Source organism: Aquila chrysaetos, chromosome 22 (genome assembly GCF_900496995.4).
Source record: "Aquila chrysaetos chrysaetos chromosome 22, bAquChr1.4, whole genome shotgun sequence".
Classification (NCBI taxonomy): domain Eukaryota; kingdom Metazoa; phylum Chordata; class Aves; order Accipitriformes; family Accipitridae; genus Aquila; species Aquila chrysaetos.
The window spans coordinates 5609862-5629253 of record NC_044025.1 but is presented as its reverse complement, the minus strand read 5'-3'; the positions used below and the strand labels follow the sequence as shown (position 1 = coordinate 5629253).

The 19392-nt window shown below is 38.2% G+C and overlaps 1 protein-coding gene across 6 annotated transcripts in view; it reads left to right on the top strand.

Annotated features, from left to right (window-relative positions):
- TENM2 (teneurin transmembrane protein 2) overlaps nt 1–19392 on the top strand; it is a 715493-nt gene that overhangs the window by 533993 nt on the left and 162108 nt on the right. For all 6 annotated transcript variants that reach the window (XM_029997792.1, XM_029997790.1, XM_029997793.1 and 3 more), the window contains one exon: nt 7456–7694. In XM_029997792.1, the coding sequence (XP_029853652.1) occupies nt 7456–7694 (239 nt within the window). The remainder of the gene's footprint in view (nt 1–7455; nt 7695–19392) is intronic.

Here is a 19392-nt window from a genome sequence, read left to right as displayed (position 1 = left end):
AGCTCAAAGAAGTTTTTACAGATTGCAGATAATTGCATGTTTTTACGATCTTGTTGGTTTGCATTTTTAAGTTTGGGGTTGTGCAGAGTGAACAGGCAGCATGAGTGACTGTACGGGAAGAGGCAGGTATGTTTAGGGTGTTAATGTTTTATTTAAAAAAAAATTAATCTCAAATGATGTGATTTAGGTTTCTATTTTTTAAGTTTACATGTAGACTGATAAAATTATTTAAGAGATTTGAGTTTATTGTTCTATGCTGTTATTCTATTCTATTATTTGTAGTCTGCTATTTATAGACTTGAAATAGCACTGCTGTTAGTACTTTTTTTCTTGTTAAGTGAGCAGTTGAATTAAGAGATAGTGAAGACCTTACATGTATGCTTTTTAAAATAGAAGTGTTTTGAAATTATGTTCATTAATCGATGTAGAAAGCTAAAAATGAACGGACCTATTGAAATGCAGAACACTGTTGTCATTATCATCATTAACAGAAAAACAAATGTAGGCATTATTGGATGTCATTGCTTTGACTGCACTATGCAACATACTACTCAGAACTTTACAGCAGAAAAGACACAAGTTTTTCCATGTAAGAAGGGAAAGGTCCTATAGTTTGAGCTGATTCAGAGGTGCTTAAATCTTCCTGTATCTGCATTATTCATCCTGCTCCCATTTAATGTAAGTACATATGCAAAGTAACTGATTTTTTGTGATATGATTTTATGTCTGTAGCTATTCATGTTACTCTTTACTAGGCGTTAACTAGCAGTTTCATTGCTGCCTTCCCGGAGAATAAACAACAGTGTGAGAAAGATAGGCATAAATTTAAAAGGCAAAGCAGTTATTTACTGGCTAACTCTCACAAAAGCTAACCAGGATTTCAGCTGACAGGGTGAGTGAGTGTGCTCACCACCTGTTGCAGGGCACCTAGAACCTCTTTTGGCCGCGCAGGCACCGGTCAGGAAGGTAAGGGCTGGCCCCTGTAGCTCCCCGGGGCTGCCAGGCTGCCTTGTGCCACCAGCTCCACCAACACCAGCCATTCGACCCAATGAATCCTTGCTAGCCTTCCCGGGTTTTCCCCTTTCAGATTTTATGCCTTTCCATGTCGGTGTTCTCCCCCTCAAATTCTTGAGCTACCAATGATCCCCATCTCAGCAATCCTTCCTCTCTCCATATTTTTCACCTTATCTTTCTACAGACTCTCTCGCAGCTCTTTGTCACAGCTCTCTGAGCAGCCTGAGCCAAGGCTATGCCATTGGGAGGTGTCAGAGCTAGGCCTGGAACACAGCAGCGAGAGCCCCAGGAGAGCACTCCGGATTAGAGAGAGAGAGGGTTGTAAAAGTTTATCCAACAGTATCTCAATCAACATCTCCCAGATAAAAAGCAGGTGGTCCTGTAAGAAGGTATCAGTAGAGAGCTAAGGCAGCAGCTGTGGTACAATACAGAAGTTTTGCCTTTTTTGACCTACTCTGCTTTGAATTGCGGCTTTGTGAACATTGCCTATTTGTTTTTGTTTAATAGTATGACAGATCGGGGTGCCCAAAGGCTGGCACCTGCCTTTTTGTACAACATCCTACCCTCCTGCCAGACAGGTTTCAATTACTCTGCTTTTGTGTGTCCAACTGCGTCTTTGTTAAGAATGTGAAGATGGCAGTGACGAGCTAGTCTGGTACTTAAGGCAACATCCCCGACACTCTGCTTTACACTTTGCATTTTTTAGAAGACTTTGCCCGGGGATATGAAGAAACCAGCCTTTAAGGAATCATGAACCTTTCAAGAGCTGGAAAGCTGGTATTAGAGCTGCGCTGGAAGCTGAGTGGCTGCTGCAAGGCTCAGAGTTACGTTACAGTGGATAGAAGTGTCCCATTGCTATTGATGTGTTCATTCTGAATTAGTTTCCATGCCTGATAGAGTGTCCTTAGTTCCTGCACCGTGCACACTTAGTTACAAATTGACTATCTGCAGCAGGCTGAAAACCACTGAAATAGTGCGTTGTCGTGAGGGCTGTCCTGTCGTGGCAACAGGCGTTTGGGTGTGAGGGTGCCCATAGGCACACGTGTGTAAAATGGCAGGTTCGTATATGTAAGTGTGTATTTTAAATAGCTTTTCACTGAAAAAAATCTGTCTTACTGAGTTTAGTCTGTAGATTTGACGTGATTGAGACAATTTCTTGTAACTATACAATTTAAACACATATAGATGACATTTTAAACCTTTATTGCTAACTTTAGTGCATTTGGAGAATACCTAAGTCCCTGTGTTCTAGACACTAAAAAGAGTAGAAACTTGTGTGCAGTTTTACATCAGAGAGCCCTCAGCTGTGTAAACCTGGTTGATAATCCTGTGTTTCTCTGCAAGAACCAGAGAGCAAGAACATGCAATAAAATCTCATCTGGAGAAAGACTGAGAGACCCTTTCACAGGTGACCAAAGCTTGCACCAGTCTAACACTCAGAGTTCATTGTAGCATAAAAGGCATAAGAACAGCTTGTAGTTTTCTTCAGTCTTGGTTTCTTTTTGTATGGAAGTTAGAAAACTGCCATAAAACTTCACTGTATGAATTTGGCAGCCACTTTGAGGCTTCCACTGACATAAAATGACTCATGGCTACTTTTTTGGAGGACTTAGAAGACTACAGAAGATTAGGGTTTTTTTCTCTGATGAAAGACAGCATGTTACATTCTATATTTCATTGTTTTTTTCTGCTAAGAATAAATGTCCAACAAAATTATGGACAGGTATGATTTTTACCATAGCTTGAAGATATTTTTGAAGACCCTAGAACCACAAAATTGAGCCATTACTGTTTTCTTGGTATGTATTTTTTCTATTTATTAATTGCTATTTAAAACCCATGGGAAAAAGACAATCTAAGCATTACAGCTCTCTATTTCTTTTTTCATACAGAATAAGCTTAGGATAGTATGAGGGAAAGAAGCAATTTATGTTAGAAAGTATCTCGTTCTTCCTTTCTATTACAGTTTTTCATTGCAAACCCCCCCTTTTTTTTTTTTTCTCAACTGGTTCTTGCAGTGTGCTGCTATGACAATCTGGCCAGAAAGGAGGGAAAAAAAAAAAAGATCGTTCTCTCAAAGAATACGAAAGTTAATACAGTCTCTGTCAGACCACTATTCCCTGAACACCAGAGGTCCTTTTGACCTGTGGGAAAATAAATGCTATAGAGAGCTCTGAATTAATGAAGAAAGCAAAATATAGCTTTTTCCATTTACCATTAGTCCACAGAACTGTAGACAAATGTCCCCTTGCAAGCACAACTTTCATAAATGTCACCTTTCTCCTGGCGTCAGTGATGAGGTCCCCATCTGTGATCCAACGCATCAGCAGCACACGCTGCTTAAAACAAAGAGGGGGGCATTTTACAGCCCAGAAAGCTGCACAGTGGTAGAGGAGAGCACTGACCGAGCTACAGGGTTAACTTTTTTTCTGTAAGCAGCATGCGAGCTCCTTCAATAGCTTTCATGGTTGCCTAAATTACTGAATCGTTGTATACTGACAATTGTATTTTGTAGTTTTCCAGTATAGGAATGTCTTCATGATGCACAGAAATTAGGGAGACTGGGCTGAGACTTAGCAAATTTACTCCCATGTTTTCAAAATAGAAATTTCGTCCCAATCTAAATCAAATTACTAATGCTAATTGTGAGGTAGAAAATGTGTTTTTCTTAATATGTTTGATAGGTGAACAGGTAAGACAGAGAATATACAGGTTTTTTAATTCTAATATGGAATGTATTTGAATGTAAGGGAACGGGTACAAATAAGATTATTTCTTTTCATAACGCCTGATTGTACATACCTCCCAGTCTTACCGCTGTGAGACTGTAATTAATGTTGATAAATGCTCATGTTCTCTCTGTGCAGCTTGGGCCCACAGACAATTGGTTGTACCAGAGCATGTCAAATCCCACATAAAAATATAGCCATAGATCATTGGGTTTAGGGACAGAGTTGAGACAAGTCAATTTATTTCCATTAGTAGCTGAATCCAGACTTAAAACTCTGGGGGTCCTAGTATTTTGTCCATTATGTTCTCAGTCTTTCTGGTGTGCTTTACTATAACTTAAGTTATCTCTGCTAATCAGGTCTCCAGCTTCTGAATGCAGTGCCCATTTTCCAAAATGGCTTGGTGGATATTTAACATATCTTTAGTTAAATGTCTTTTAAAAGTTTTGAAGGCAGAATTTCTGTACTCTAAGATGGTGTGCTGTCTTCTTATTCTTGCCACTTTGTCAGAAATCCTCATATGGTGACAATAAGCTTTCAGCTTTCAAAATACGTGGGTAGGACCCGCAGGTGTAACAGAATTCAGAGTTTATCCAGTGATATTTTTTCTTTTTTGCTTTGAGAATGACAGCGTTCCACATATCTATTTCAATCGGCCTTTTTTGCTTCGATCAAGTTCTGAGCAGTTTTAATGATATAATAAAGATCATGTTTGCATGGAAAAGTATTTTGGTTTTCTTTATATACTTTATGTATCTCAAAGTGGATCACAGTGGAACTATTTTTTTCTTCTACTTTTTTTTTCTTCTTACATGAAACAGTATATGATTGACATGTTCTATTAAAACATATCTAGATATTCATTAATTCAATTTTAATGGGAGCAGAGTTTCATTATATATCTGTGTTTACTTTAACAATGCTTTATATTAAAATTTCTGTTGGTACTGTAGCTGCCTTCTCAGCTAAAGAGGACATAAAATTCCCTGGTTTAAAAACCTTGACATTTCAGATAAGGGCAATGCCAAGGACTGCAATTTCCAGTTTGATTCTGTGAGATCTGCTTTTAGGCAGGAAAAAGAAAAGAACTGTTAGAACTCTTTGTTGTAGACCCTTAGGTCCAAAGCTGAAAGGGCCGCTCATGCCATGAGGATTTAGGAGGAGAAGGAGGTCCTGGGCTGAGGCAGATGCAGAGTCAGCCTGAATGAGAGAGATGAGCCTTCCTACCTGCCTTGGTCTCACTAGGTCTGTCTTCCTTCTGTCCTTCCTTCTTTCCTCATGCTCCACGTCACTTCAATCCCTAGTTCCTATCCTGGAAGTTGTATTGTGTTTCCAGCACTGGCGAGCAAGAAGAAAGGACTAAAACTGCTTCTGCTAACAAGTGGTAGTCAGGTCTTAACCAGAGAAAAGGAATAGAAGTGTCAATAGATGTAGTGTAACACAACCAGCCTGATAACATCCTTTTCCCAACAGTTATTCTAATTGAATTGTTGCAAAGTAAAGAAACATTTAAAATGAAGTGTTCAGGAAATCAGACTTCCATTATTTCTTGCTTTCTTGTAACTGGAAGGTGTGTTTTTTTCTTTAAAAGGCTAGGTAATTTTGAGGGGGAAACCCTTTTAGCATTTGCCTTTACTGTGTTTTCTCATAGATCTTGTACAATGTGCAGAAAAGAAACAATTCTAACAGCCAATGAGCCTCACTGATAAGGAAAAAAAGAAGGGCAACTTTATTTGAAAAAAATGATAGAATGTTTCTGTTAAGTAGCTGGTTAGAATATTCCCTTTTTATTCTGCTTCTTTCTTTGTTTTACAAATACTGCATAAAAAAACCCAACCAAACAAACAAAAAACCGCCAAAAGCCCCCCACAGAATTAATCTGCTTAAGATAGTTAGGCTTTGAAAGCCACTTCTGATTGTGTACTTGTGTGTCTGAAGTTTCTTCTGCGGTGTCTCCAAAGCACAAAAAACCACTTATGACAGTGAATGCTACCAATACTACCACTAACTTAGGTGACTGAAATATTTTCTGAAACAAGCTAAATTTTTATCACTGGTATAAGGGATGTACAAGGTCATTTGGTGTTTAAAAGAACAAACAAACAACAACAAAAAACCAAACCAAAGACAGTGTCAAACTAAGTGATCTTTCATGTTCATTAATAGAGTTTATTAATGACGTCATTAAAAAAAAGACCATATTTTCAGAGACTGTCTTCAAATGTGAATGTTTAGCCATAAAACTGGGAAACCTAGCCAACTTTCCTTTTACTGTCTTCTACCTGTATGCAAATTCTATGCAATTTATGATGCACTGGGTTTCATTTCAAAACAAATATTTTAATATTCTTTGAAATCACTTTGATTATTCTGTATAATAAGTATACAGTAAAGTCTATGCTTGGAAGTATGCACATGCATGATGATGGGCTGGAAGATGCACTTAGGAAACACATTTCCATTGCAAACTTCCAAATCATTGTTGTAGTAAGCAGTGACTGAAACTGATTTTGAAGTTCTAACAGGTGGTTTGAGAGTGACATACTAGATTCTGATCTGAATAAAAATATTAAACATTTTTACATTTGAAGTAAGACTTGGGTTATTTTAGGCTGTGGTTTTGATTTTGGAGATTACTGAGTATCTTCGTTCTAATTGATTCCAAGAAGCACTTGTTTTTCAGTGCTGTGAAGGGATAGGGTATGGAAGGAATCTTCACAGCTCTTTTGTATCCAAACAAGTGGCCTACTTGAAGAGCACCGCCTGTAATCTGTGCTGCTGCTTTTATCATTTACTGAGAACATGCTTGTGGTCAGTTCTTCCTGACTGTGAGAAGTTAATCTAGAGAAGCCAGTCTTCTAGTTTGCTTTCTCCATTTCCTCTCTCTGGAATGTGTTGGCAGCATTTTCTGAGATTTCGTTAGGTAGTATATTTTGTCCCTTAATTTCTTCTTAACTTATGTATGGGCACTTAAGTCCTCTTTTTTTCTGCTGAGTTGTGTGCTTTTGGTGATTGTCTTAGTTGTTCAAACCAAACCTGTGTACCGTTAAAAAAAATATGGTTAATTCTAATTCTGGTAGGATCTTTTCTTACAGGACTATGGTTTTTGCTCAATATGTTCTTAAAGTTTTTTGCTGGCAGCTTTTGCCGAGAGTGTTAATGAGACTCATAATTTTTTTGTCTTAGAATATTTGTTGGGTAGTAGCTTCCACAGGGAAATCATGTAAACCTGTGAACTCAGAAAGGATGTTTTCTCATAAAGTGTTCTGTTATACTAATAAATGTTACAGGTATTTTGTAGTGGAATTATTTGCTTTTTCCTAAGCAAACACAGGCCAATAGGAATTGATAGTGACATCACTTCTGAATACGAGCTTTGTTACTAGACTGCTCACACTTCTTACAGGTGCAATCTCAACTGGTACTCAAAGACACATCATCGGTCATGCTGGTGTTTTACCTGGTATCTGGTCAAGTTGCATCTAATTATAGAAAGGATTATGCAGATATCCTGACACTGTGTTCTAGTGACAATTGTTAAGCTCTGGTCGCAAAAAGACTGAGAATTTTCACCTCCTTACTTCTTCATACAAAATCCTTTTTCTTTTTAGTTGAGTTTAACACATTGTGGCAGCTGGAATGGAATAGGAAATATTCTTTCTTAACTACAGGACTTGCCATTTTCAACTATGTTCCATTTTATGTTTTTCAGGCATTTCTTGTTTAAGACATCTTCTGGAACTACTCCGCTGTTCAGTAGTTCTTCCCCTGGTTACCCGTTGACCTCAGGAACAGTTTATACTCCACCTCCCAGACTGTTACCTAGAAATACGTTCTCCAGGAATGCATTCAAGCTGAAAAAACCCTCCAAGTATTGTAGCTGGAAATGTGCTGCTTTATCTGCAATTGCTGCTGCAGTCCTGCTTGCCATCCTGCTAGCATATTTCATAGGTAAGGCTGTGTTTTCTCTGTCAAATCACATAGCTATGTCGGCAAATGAAAATTCAGCAGATAAAAGGATGGTCAATCTGTTTCACAAATTCATGTTCTTAATGAGCAAAGAAAATTATTATTCCTTATACTGATTAATGAGGAAAAATAAAATGCTGAAGTCCTGCTCACTGTCATAAGAGCAGTAGAAGCAAGAAATCGATTCAGGATTCTCAATGTGCAGTGTTAACTTTAGGTGTCAGATGTGCATCTCTCATAGATGGTCCAAACAGACGGCGACATAATAATTTTTTGATGTACTACCATATGTTTAAAAATATTTGGAAAAAATGGTGCTAGGTGGTGAATCCATATAAGTAACAGAAGCTACTATCATTTGAATTCAAATATAGAATCATAGAATAATAGAATCATTTAGGTTGGAAAAGACCTTCAAGATCATCGAGTCCAACCATCAACGATGCCCACTAAACCATGTCCTGAAGTGCCTTGTCTACGCGCTTTTTTAATACCTCCAGGGACGGTGACTCAACCACTTCCCTGGGCAGCCTGTTCCAATACCTGACAACCCTTTCAGTAAAAAAATTTTTCCTAATATCCAACCTAAACCTCCCCTGCCACAACTTGAGGCCATTTCCTCTCATCCTATCTCCAGCCACCTGACAGAAGAGACCAGCACCCACCTCGCTACAACCCCTTCCCAGGCAGTTGTAGAGAGCGATGAGGTCTCCCCTCAGCCTCCTCTTCTCCAGGCTGAACAGTCCCAGCTCCCTCAGCCGCTCCTCATAAGACTGGTGCTCCAGGCCCCTCACCAGCTCGGTTGCCCTTCTCTGGACACGCTCCAGCAACTCAGTATTACCGTCACATGCTGCTGTTTTAGATAAAAAAACCTCACAAAATCATTTTGATGAATAAGTCTTGATCTATATCTGTATGCCTAAATTCCTGGTGATGTTAGATCTAAATAGGTAGTTCCATTTTGTGTGCTGTTATTTTCCACATTCCACACATCCTTAGTATTTTGTAAGCAAAAATATAGAAAGGAAACTCTAAATGTTATGCTTATTTCCTGTGATTAATATATTAATGCTGACCACATGATGTACTAATTCCTTCTGTGGTCTGTTGAGATTTTTTTAACATGCTTCTGTTATTTTGTCTTTCTTAATTTAACTAATTTCTGATTCTGTTGTGTCCGCCTCCCTCCCCCCCCCCCCCCGCCCCGTATTCCCCTCATTGTCTGTTGTTTTGGAGGTTTTTCTAAGTGTCTACACGCACTAGCAGTGTGTTTTGTACCTTTTGCAGTGCCTTCAACAACACCTTGGTGACAATGACGTCCTGCACAAACTCTCTAGCTCCTCTGAGTAAATGGCAAAATTAGGGTAGCTTGTCGATATTTTCTGTTAATATTTTCCAGACCTATTCTATGTGGTTTTTAGTTCAGCTCTGAAACTATTCTCATATATAGTGCTCAAAAGACCTATAAAGATGTACTGAATTTTGTCCTTATTCTCTCCATTTGAAGAGAATTATTTTCTTTTTTTGGATCCCATATAATCTGACTCAACAGGATAGACATTGTTTTCTAAGGAAACCCCATTTTTCATACTAATTAACTTCCATATGTAGTTAATGTATTCAGTAGTAAGAGAGAGCTGACTGGCTACTTTATTGCTGCTGTCTCTTTAGGCCAGGCCTACATCCCAGCATATTCAATACTACAGAGCTAACCATCTTTCTGTATTTCTTCTGTTGAAAACCTCAGAAGAATAATAGGCTTAGTTTGATACATAAATAAAAAGATTGGAAAGCACGTGATTTATTGAACTTGACAGTTATCATACAACAGCTCTCTGAGTGATTATGCACATGGGAAATGATATACTGCAAGTTGAATATTTTAATCATGTGCATAACTTTGAAGTGATGGATTATGAAATGTATTTTTTCTTGGTATTTAGGTTACTGTAATCTAAAGCAAAGCTTTGCAACATGGTTATTGCTTTCTACACTTTCATATACTAAAGAGAGAATGTAAGGCAATGCATTGACTCTTAATAATTGATGAATGAGCTATCGTTTCAAGTAATGACATAAGTGATCCATTTTGACAGAAGTTTTTGAGGTCTTCTTTCCTGACTAAAGAATGATGAGCGCGATAGAGTTGGCTAGTGAACACAAGAAAGCAGGTTCTAGGAAAAGAGTGTTGGCTCAAGGATTAAATAAAGAGAAGTTACCTGACAAGCTTCATGCCACACACAGTAAAGAATAAGTATATTGAAGAGCAGCTGTCAAAACCAGAAAATAGCTGCAATTAATCCTGTGGGTAAATTTGATGGCTCCACTGTGATCATAATTTAAAGCGACGGAAAAGAGAGAAAAGAAAAGAAAACAACAAAGAAGTTGCATTGCCTTAGGTGCTTGTGAACAACAGAAAGGTAAAAGGAGGCTGCTTTAGTTAGGCCATTCATTAATTTAATTCTCACTCTTAGCAAAAACTCATACAATTCATTCTACATGACAAAGAGCAGGCGTAAGACCATCAGCTATGAGCTAATCCACCCATCAGATTGCTGGGACTTGCTGTCCTCCAGTAGTATGACTTAAGGTGATTGGTACTTAAGGTGCTAAATCATCTCCTTATTTAAAAAAACAAACAAACAAACAAACAAACAAAACAAAAACAAAAAACCAACTTAAGAATGTTTCCTTGTTCTGCAGTTCTATGGAGGGTTACCTTCTCCTGGGTATGTGCAGAACTTGAGTCCTGGGGAAACTAAATGTCCTCTCTCCTGGGGAAAGAGCAGCAGTGCAAAATACCAACTGTCCTGCTCTTCTGCAGCTCTTTTGGAGCTCCTGACCTACTAATCCCTGAGCTGCTGTGAAGACAAAATAATTCTGTCTTGCTCTGTCAGGAGGAAAAATGTTTTTCTGTTTTCAAAACGGGTGACCAGAACAATGTTCAGATCAGGCCAAAATCACAATTCTGTCCTAATCATTGAGACAGTGAGAAAACGAGAGCTGTTAATCTACCAGGAGAGCTGTCAGTCTCAGGAGGAAGAAAGATGTGAAGTTCCCCAAGACACACGGGATGAAGGGCAATACTCCATATTGCAGTAACTCCTCTTGACGTATTTTGCTGTCAGAACTACAAGCATAGGAGAGGCTTTAAATGTGCTGATAAAGTTTTTCTGCCATACATCTCGGCAAAGAAAATTTCTTGCTCTCTAACCATAGCAGAGGTTATATCACTGGGGTTACATTAGCTAAAAGTAATAGTTATGGGAAAAGTCATCCAAATTTGCAGCAAATGGTTCTGCTGCTTAGGTTTGTCAATATATCTAGGCTGTGTGAAGATAATCATATCAATGCTAATCAGGACTAAATGAAAAAGGCAATGCTGGCAAATATGAGGTATATTATATTGAAGGAATGCTTTGAAGTTCTCATAGTCTTCAGGATTTCTAAATGAATAGTCCTATAATAAAAGAGATGGGGGAATTGATATGGATAGATCATTGAAAACATGCTGTCTACACATTTAAACATGGGACTTTCAGAGGACTGCCAAAGATTATGGGTGGCATAAAAAAAATTTCTAATGAGGAGTGATATAAAGAGACAAGCAAAAAAAGTATCATAACAGATAGAAAAGAATAAATACTTAAAAAATTATTTAGGCATTCCTATTGCCTTTCCGATAGCACACAAATAAAAATGCAGTTAATAAAATGAAAAGGCAGTATGTTTAAAGCTTTAAAAATAAATTCATAGTGCATAATAACATCTGGAACTTTTTGCCACACTACATAATTGATGCTAAATAAAGATACTACTGAGATTTTAAGAAGTTAAACATTTGTCAAAATAATGACAATGTGTCTTGTCAGAAGGAAACTTCGGTTTTTATTTTCTTTTTAAGATACATGTAGATTGATGCTTTAGATCATAAAATGCTATTGAAGTTTGGCTATTTAGATAGAATCTTCCTTTATGGGCCAGTCAGTACCATCATTATCTGAGTTTTCCTAAATCTTCCTCTGAAACTTATCCTGACTAATGTCTGTGAAAAATTCCTGCAGGTTTGTGTGCCACTGGTCTACTGTGACATGGCATGTGTACGTGCAAAATATGCTTGCTTTTGTATGTGTACAGTTTGCCATCTTAGACATACTGTTCTATACCTGAATTCCTTTACCCTGACAGAATTTCTGCTGAAACTTTGACACCCATCAGATTCACCAGGTTGAAAATAAATCAAGCAACTTTGGTTTGTTGTTGGGTTTTTTGGTTTTGGTTTTGTTTTAAAGGAATACACAGAGGCAAAAAATTTTCATATTGTTTCCATGAAAAAAAGCATTTTAAGATGTTTCTATGGCTGAGTGTTATACTATTTTTAATAGCAGAGAATAGGAAAAATTCACTTCTGTTAACTTTTTGCTCTACATGGTATACAAAATGTTCTCTGCTTATTGAAAGCCAGGTTTATCACTTCTCCCTGTTTCTTCAGTAGCCAGATGTAAATGTGCAGAGTATAGGTTGGTAGTATTGCACAACGTTTTGGTAACTTCCAGCATGCAGTACGTAAATAAAATTGTCCTACAATCCTGTCTGAGACATACGTCATTTCACAAAGCCCAGGAGTTATTGCTATTATGCTGGGGTGACATATGAAGAATGTAGAACTAGCCATTCAAATTAGGACATCCTGAAGGTATTGGACTGGTGGTAAAACCCAGTTACAAGAAAGTAATTTATAAAGTGTCAAAAGGAAAGCATATACCACACATATTGTCTTTGTCAGTGTTCACTTCAGAGGTTAAGGGAGTGATGAAAGCATTTGTCATGTTAAATTAGTTTTTAGCTCTTTAGATGCATGCCAAACTTGGAGGGGAAAAAAGGAGAGGAAAAAGAGAGTCGCCTTGTGTTTTTCACAAAGTAATTGCTGCCAAACATAAATACCACATTTTTGTAAGCCCCTACACTGCTCTGATTTCTGCCAATCTCACTCTGAGCATCAAAGAACATCTGACCATTAATATGTCAGTACATTACAAATGTGGTAATTTAAAGTATTTAGACTTTTCTTTGATAAAAAAATAAAAATAGAACTGTTATTTCCTGCAGAAATTAAAAGCTACAATGGGTTTAAAGATACTCCACTTGAAAATAGTATCTTGAGAATCATACTGATAACTTTTAGAGCATTGATGCTATCTTATCTACTCCTATCGTGCAAGAAGATACAGGAAAAATAAAAGGAAAATGACAGAAAGAAATTATAAGAACGGCATGCTTGCACTACATCTTTAATGTATATATTGCATATGAAAATGTTATTACTCATTTATTCTTCAGTGTTGTTTGGCCTTAAAGATATATGAGGTTTAAGATAAATTTCAGTTTTCTGCATAAACTTAAAATAATATATTCACTTCTGTGCTATAGAAAGGGCTGAATTGCCAAAGGGTCTGGAAGTTAATTAAGCAAATGAAAATGTCCTCTTTTTTTTTTTTTATGCCCTATAGGTATTTAAAATTAGAGCCTGAAAAATAGCTGTGCACAGAACAAATGTTTTGGTAAATTTCTTGCTATTAGAAAGCATCATAGTAGGTGTTTTAAGGATAAAAGATGTATAGGCAAATAAATGGTTAATTAATTTGGCTATCCCACTTTTACCCACAAAAGTATTCATTTGTTTCTGTGACAGTCAGAGTCAGAATTTATGGACTTTCTTTAAAAATTAGACTTGGAAGTAGAAGTCTTATCTTTACTCTGTATCAAATATGTGTACATACCACAGTTTGCATAAAATTGTATTCTTCAGGTGTTGATATCAACTTGAATTATTTTATTCCCACAGATGAGTCAGATATTTGCTGACGTGAGTGCCCGTGTGAAGTTTCTTGTTCATTCATATTTGTAATTTCTTCCACTCATAAGTCCAAGTGTCTTTTTGACCCTGATTCCACAGATCAGGATTGATCAAAACAGTTTGCTCAAGTGGCTATCTTATGTATCAATTGATTTTTTTTTTTATCTCTCCGAGTTGTTTTTGGTGAATGGCAACCTACATTTCACTTGATTTCTTATGTTGCATTTGTTATTTTTTACTTGTAGAGTCAGAAAACCACTGACTTTGTCTTGTCCAGACTTTGCTGAAATCAAATATGCTAGACATTTTGGAAACCAAGACTGAAAAAAGAGAAAATCATGCAAAGATGGAACCTCTGAGAGGCAGAGGTCATCTGGCTGCCAATCACTGCTATCAGATTTGCTTGAAATCAATGTAAACCAAGGGAGCTCTGCATCTTGCAAGATTAGCTGATGACAGAAGGTTCTGTTCTTAAATTTGCATTGAAAATAGGTGTCAGTTAAGGGGCAAGAATTAAATTTTAGAATATGCCTGTCATATTCTGAATGTCACACGTTCAGTGATTCTTATTGACTGATATCATCCAATCTGAGAGAGAAAAGAGTAATAGTAGCTCGGTAAGCTGGTCTGATGCTACGTCTGGGAAGAGAGACTTTGAGCCTTTCAGAGAAAAGCACGTGGCCCCATTCCGTAAGAAAACTATGCACTAGTGCTGGGAATCATGGAGCCTGGCTCCAGGAGCTTTAGATGTGGCTTTCTAGCCTAGCAAGTGGCCTATTTCACAGTCCAAAGGTGTGAGAGATTCATTAGGTGAAGGAGACAATTTTCCTAGAGACAAAATGTTCCAGTTGCTGCATATGCATAATGCCACAAAGAACAGGAGGATATTTATGTGAAATTACTCCGGTATAGTTTGCCTGTGCTCTTCCTGAGTCAAAAATAAAAGCTTGATCTACAGATTTGTTCCAAGAAAAGCCAATGTACCTATTGTTTTGCCTAGCAGAGATCTCGGCGGTAATGGAAGTAGCTACCTTTCAGTGTGAAGGGGCAATCTTATCAGCCTGTTCAATTCTTTTTGTCTTTGTTGAGGATTTTCATACAGTAAACCTCAGCACTTGAAACTAGAGTGAGACTAAACCTTTCTGTAACTTAGCATTTGAAATTGAAAACCTTTTCTGCTTGGCTACCAAGTCGAACAAACATACTCTAAAACCTCGGCAAGAAACCCGAGACCAAGAGGATGTTCTCTTTTGTGTGTTATTGGGGTTGTGTTTTGGGGGGCACATTTTTCTTTGTTTTTTTTTAATGCATATTGCACAACACAATCTAGGATGGGTCTGAGAACACATTTTTCATAGATGCTGGCAGTGCTCCCCAGAAGCTGTTAAAACATATTGCTGTGAACTTGAGTAAAGTAATGTAACTGCCTAGCTGATGCTAGCTATAGTAGGTGATGCTGCACTACTCAAAATATGTGGTGTGGTAGAGGTTAGTATCACAAAAATGAGCAATGTGATGCCATAGGATAGCAATGGCTACCCTGGAAATTTTAGAGAGATAATGTTTAAAATTAGTAGTTTAGTAGTACAATTATTCTTTATACAGTACAGGTTTTGGCTTTTTCTACTCAAAGCTGCAAGAATGGCTTCCTCAAGGAATGGCTTCCTCAGAGATGCTTGGGTTTTTTGGTTGGTTTTGGTTTTTTTTAAATTGTGACGTACATGCTGTGCTTCACATGCACTGTCATTGTCCTACTATGCACAAACTAGAAAATATCCTGGGTTTCATAATGGCTATGTAACAGAGCCTATTCTCACTTTCATCAGTGCAAATACTGAATATTATGAATTTTTTTAGTAGTCTAGGATTTAATCCCAGAATCACAGGTATGAAATCTTCTCAGGGCAAAGAGATAGCAGAGATAAGTAGATGCAAAACAAGTCTTGCAGGAAGTCAGGGGGAAAAAGATGAAAAAGCTTTGAGATACTTCAGTGAGACATGCTTTATGACCTAGCCCAACATACTGAGATGAGACCATTTTTCAAGGGAAGGTTTAGCATAAGGGATATTGAAGATTAAATTTTGCTAATATAATGCTAAGTCAGAGATACCTATCAAATAAACCTGTGGTGATTCTTTCTGAAAAGTCAATGTTCAATATCAGTGTAAAATGTCTCATTTCTTCCTAGGGAAACATTGCTCTGATAGCAGCTATTTACATTGAGATCACCAGTTGATCATTTATGGATTCATTTATATTGATTATTTGTTGCTGTGCTGCTGTGCTGCTGTGTTAACTCATGGTGTTATTTTGCACATAGCATGCTTCTGGATTTTATTCATTTAAGTGTAGAAGTATATGTTTGCCTTTAGGAATATATCTGTTGCTCAATGGGGTAATAGCAGATTGAAGGATGTGACATGGATTTTGTAAGTGTGGCTAATGTAGCTCTTGCAACACTATTATGAAAGCCATGAAAAAAAACCACAAATAAAAAAATACTTAACTGTGCTAAAGAGACAATATTTAAGGAATATTCAAGGAACTTGCAGGAAGACAAAATATAAAAATAGGACTTAATTCAAGCTGTGAAAATAATAAGACAGGGTGTCATGGTGTAACCCCAGCCGGCAACTAAGCCCCACACAGCCACTTGCTCACTCCCCCCTCAGTGGGATGGGGGAGAGAATCGAAGAGTAAAAGTGAGAAAACTTGTGGGCTGGGATAAAGACAGTTTAATAGGTAAAGCAGAAGCTGTGCACACAAGCAAAGCAAACCAAGGACTTCATTCCCCACTTCCCATGGGCAGGCAGGTGTTCAGCCATCTCCAGGACAGCAGGGCTCCAGCACGTGTTAATGGTTACTTGGGAAGAGAAACGCCGTAACTCCGAACGTCCCCCCTTCCTTCTTCTTCCCCAGCTTTATGTGCTGAGCATGACGTCATATGGTCTGGAATATCCCTTGGGTCAGTGGGGGTCAGCTGTCCCGGCTGTGTGTCCCCCCAACTTCTTGTGCCCCCCCAGCCTGCTCGCTGGTGGGTTGGGGGGAGAAGCAGAAAAGGCCTTGGCTCTGTGTGAGCACTGCTCAGCAGTAACAAAAACATCTCTGTCTTATCAACACTGTTTTCAGCACAAATCCAAAACATAGCCCTATACTAGTAACTGTGAAGAAAATTAACTCTGTCCCAGCCAAAACCAGTACACAGGGTAACAGACTACAGAAATTATGGAGCAAAAGAAGTTGAACGGTGGTTAGAGAAATGACACATCACTATGAAATGACAGAAAACGTTACTCAACATATAATATAATGTGGTGAAATTAGCTCCTTTCAGTAATTTAAAAAACTATCTAAGAAACAGTTTTCAGGCTTCTTTCAGCTTTTGCTTATTCAGGCGTTAATTCTATGTAGTCTTGCTACATCATACTTTGAGCTGCCTGCTCATGTCACTACTCAGATATAAAAAATCCCAGCCATCTTATATATTATATGTGTCCAGTAATAAAGTCATTGACTTGCCAAGGTCAGTGAGTTTGAATACCTAGCACGCCATATTCACGTTATGTTGTGCCTTGTTATTAATTCTTTATATGATAGCCTTGTAGCTATAATCAGGAAAAACAGCATCTTCCATGACAACCTATCTGATCCCTGGGACAAATTTTGCACTCCAGATTTAGGTTTACAAGGTTATAGGATAATTCAAGTTGGAAAGGACCTCTGGAGGTCTCCAGTCCAATCTTCTGCTCAAACCTGGGTCGTCTCTGAAGTCAGGTCTGGTCTTGAAGACCTCCAAGGACAGAGAAGGCACCACTTTCTTGGTCAACCTGTTCCACTGCTTGACTGTCATGGGGAAAAAGTATTTCCTTATATCCAGCTTGAACCTTGCTTCAATGTACGCCCTTTGTCTCTCATCCTCTTGCCATGTACCAGTGTGAAGAGCCTGGCTTTGTCTTCTTGATGACCTGTAGGTACCAGCAGGCTTGCTTTTAAGCCCCCATAGCCATCTCTTCCTCAGGCTAGATAAACCCAGCTCCCTCAGCCCCTCTTCCCAGGGCAAGTGCTCCAGCCCCCAATCATCCTGGTGGCATCCCTTGGACTTGCTCCAGTTTATTGATGTCTTTGTTGTATTGGAAGGCCCAAAACTGGTATCTTAGAAGCAGACTAATGAGTGCAGAGCAGATGGGGATAATCGTCTCCCCCCGTCTCCTGGCCGTGCTTGTGTTCCTATGGCCCAGGGTACTGCTGGCCGCCTTTGCTGCCAGAGCATGTTCCTGGCTCATGTTCAGCGCTCTGTCCACCGGGACCCCAGGGCCTTTCGCAAAAAGCTGCTCCCCAGCCAGTCAGTCCCCAGTTTGTACCACTGCAGAGAGTTATTCCTATTTCTAGTGATTTGAGGCACTTTTGCCTGAATAATGATGAGCGCTAAGCTCTAAGACATGTAGTCCTTTCACTGAGTATGAATGAATGTTTGTTTTCCACAACAGAATTTGACCATGATGAGTATAGGTGAGCCAAAGCCTATTTTATTTAATAGAGTAAGGGGTGTAGGAAGGAGAGGCTACTTTTTTGACTGGGGTGTGTGTATACTTTTTTAATATTCAGGGAATTCTGTCCTGCTTCTTTTCTCATAATTGTTTCTGACATCAGAAGCTTGAATTACAATGCCAAAATGAAGAACGTAGTTGGTTAGAAAAATCATGTTTTGACTTGTATATTGAGCAGATTTGATAATGAGAGAATCACTGTTGAGCCCCAGTCTGTGATTATTAGACACTATTAATGTCTTTATCTTGGCTATTACTAAATAATTACTAGAAAAGACAAGCATTTGCATTAATATAGTTCCTGAATGGAAAAAGAATTTCATTTTCTTATGTTGATCTTACAGAACCTTACCTAAAACTTTAAATATGCGCTGGGTTTAGTTTGTTTTCTTCTCTGGGATGTCCAGATTTATCCCCCTGTGTCGTATTTAATTTTTTAAAGGTAATATACATAATGCATAACAGTGCTGCAGTTAATTTAATGTTAAGCTTTTTTTAATTTGCTGGTTGGTTGATCAGCTGATTTCTTCCAACATTTTTCTTACTAAATACTTACAGAGTAAAGCCACAGAATAGAAGATGTTTTCATATACTAATGCCAGTGAGGCAGAATAGGTTCACCATTGCTGGATGAGAAGGCGTACTCTGTTTCTGCGGTACTTTATTTGCCTTTGCAGGAATTGACCTGGATTAGATAAGACTCTTTGAAAGGTCAGTCAGTCTATTGCATATATGCTACTTGTACCTGTATGTTAACAGTTGTTTTGTTTAAATCTGAGTGTACTGCACTATTTTTGAAATTAACATTTATATTTTGTATATTTGCATCTTCTCCTTTCAATTTACTCATTTCTCCTGCAAGAGACTTCCTACCTTCTGTGCGGTGCAGATGACTGCATATAGCTAGTGTATAGCTAAACCTCATATACATAGCATATAGCCTCTTCAGAGGCTGAAGAACTGTATGAGGAAGGCAGGAGATTATCAGAAGGCCCTGTCCATGTCTCCTTCAGCAGGAGGCAAGGCTTGAACTGCTGGTTCTCAGTATCCCAATTTGGCTGTGTAAAAAAACGTTAATGCAATTGTACCAACAGCAAGTACAAAGCCAACCTGCTACTATCAAAAGATTTGGCAATGTAGCTGCAATAATTCTGTGTAGTCAGAAGAACAAAAAGTACAAATTTTCGGTTTTAAATCAGGAATTTTGTGCTACAGCTATGTCTCCTAAATATGGAAACCATGAAACCCCTGTGTAATTCTAGGGGAGCTAGTTTG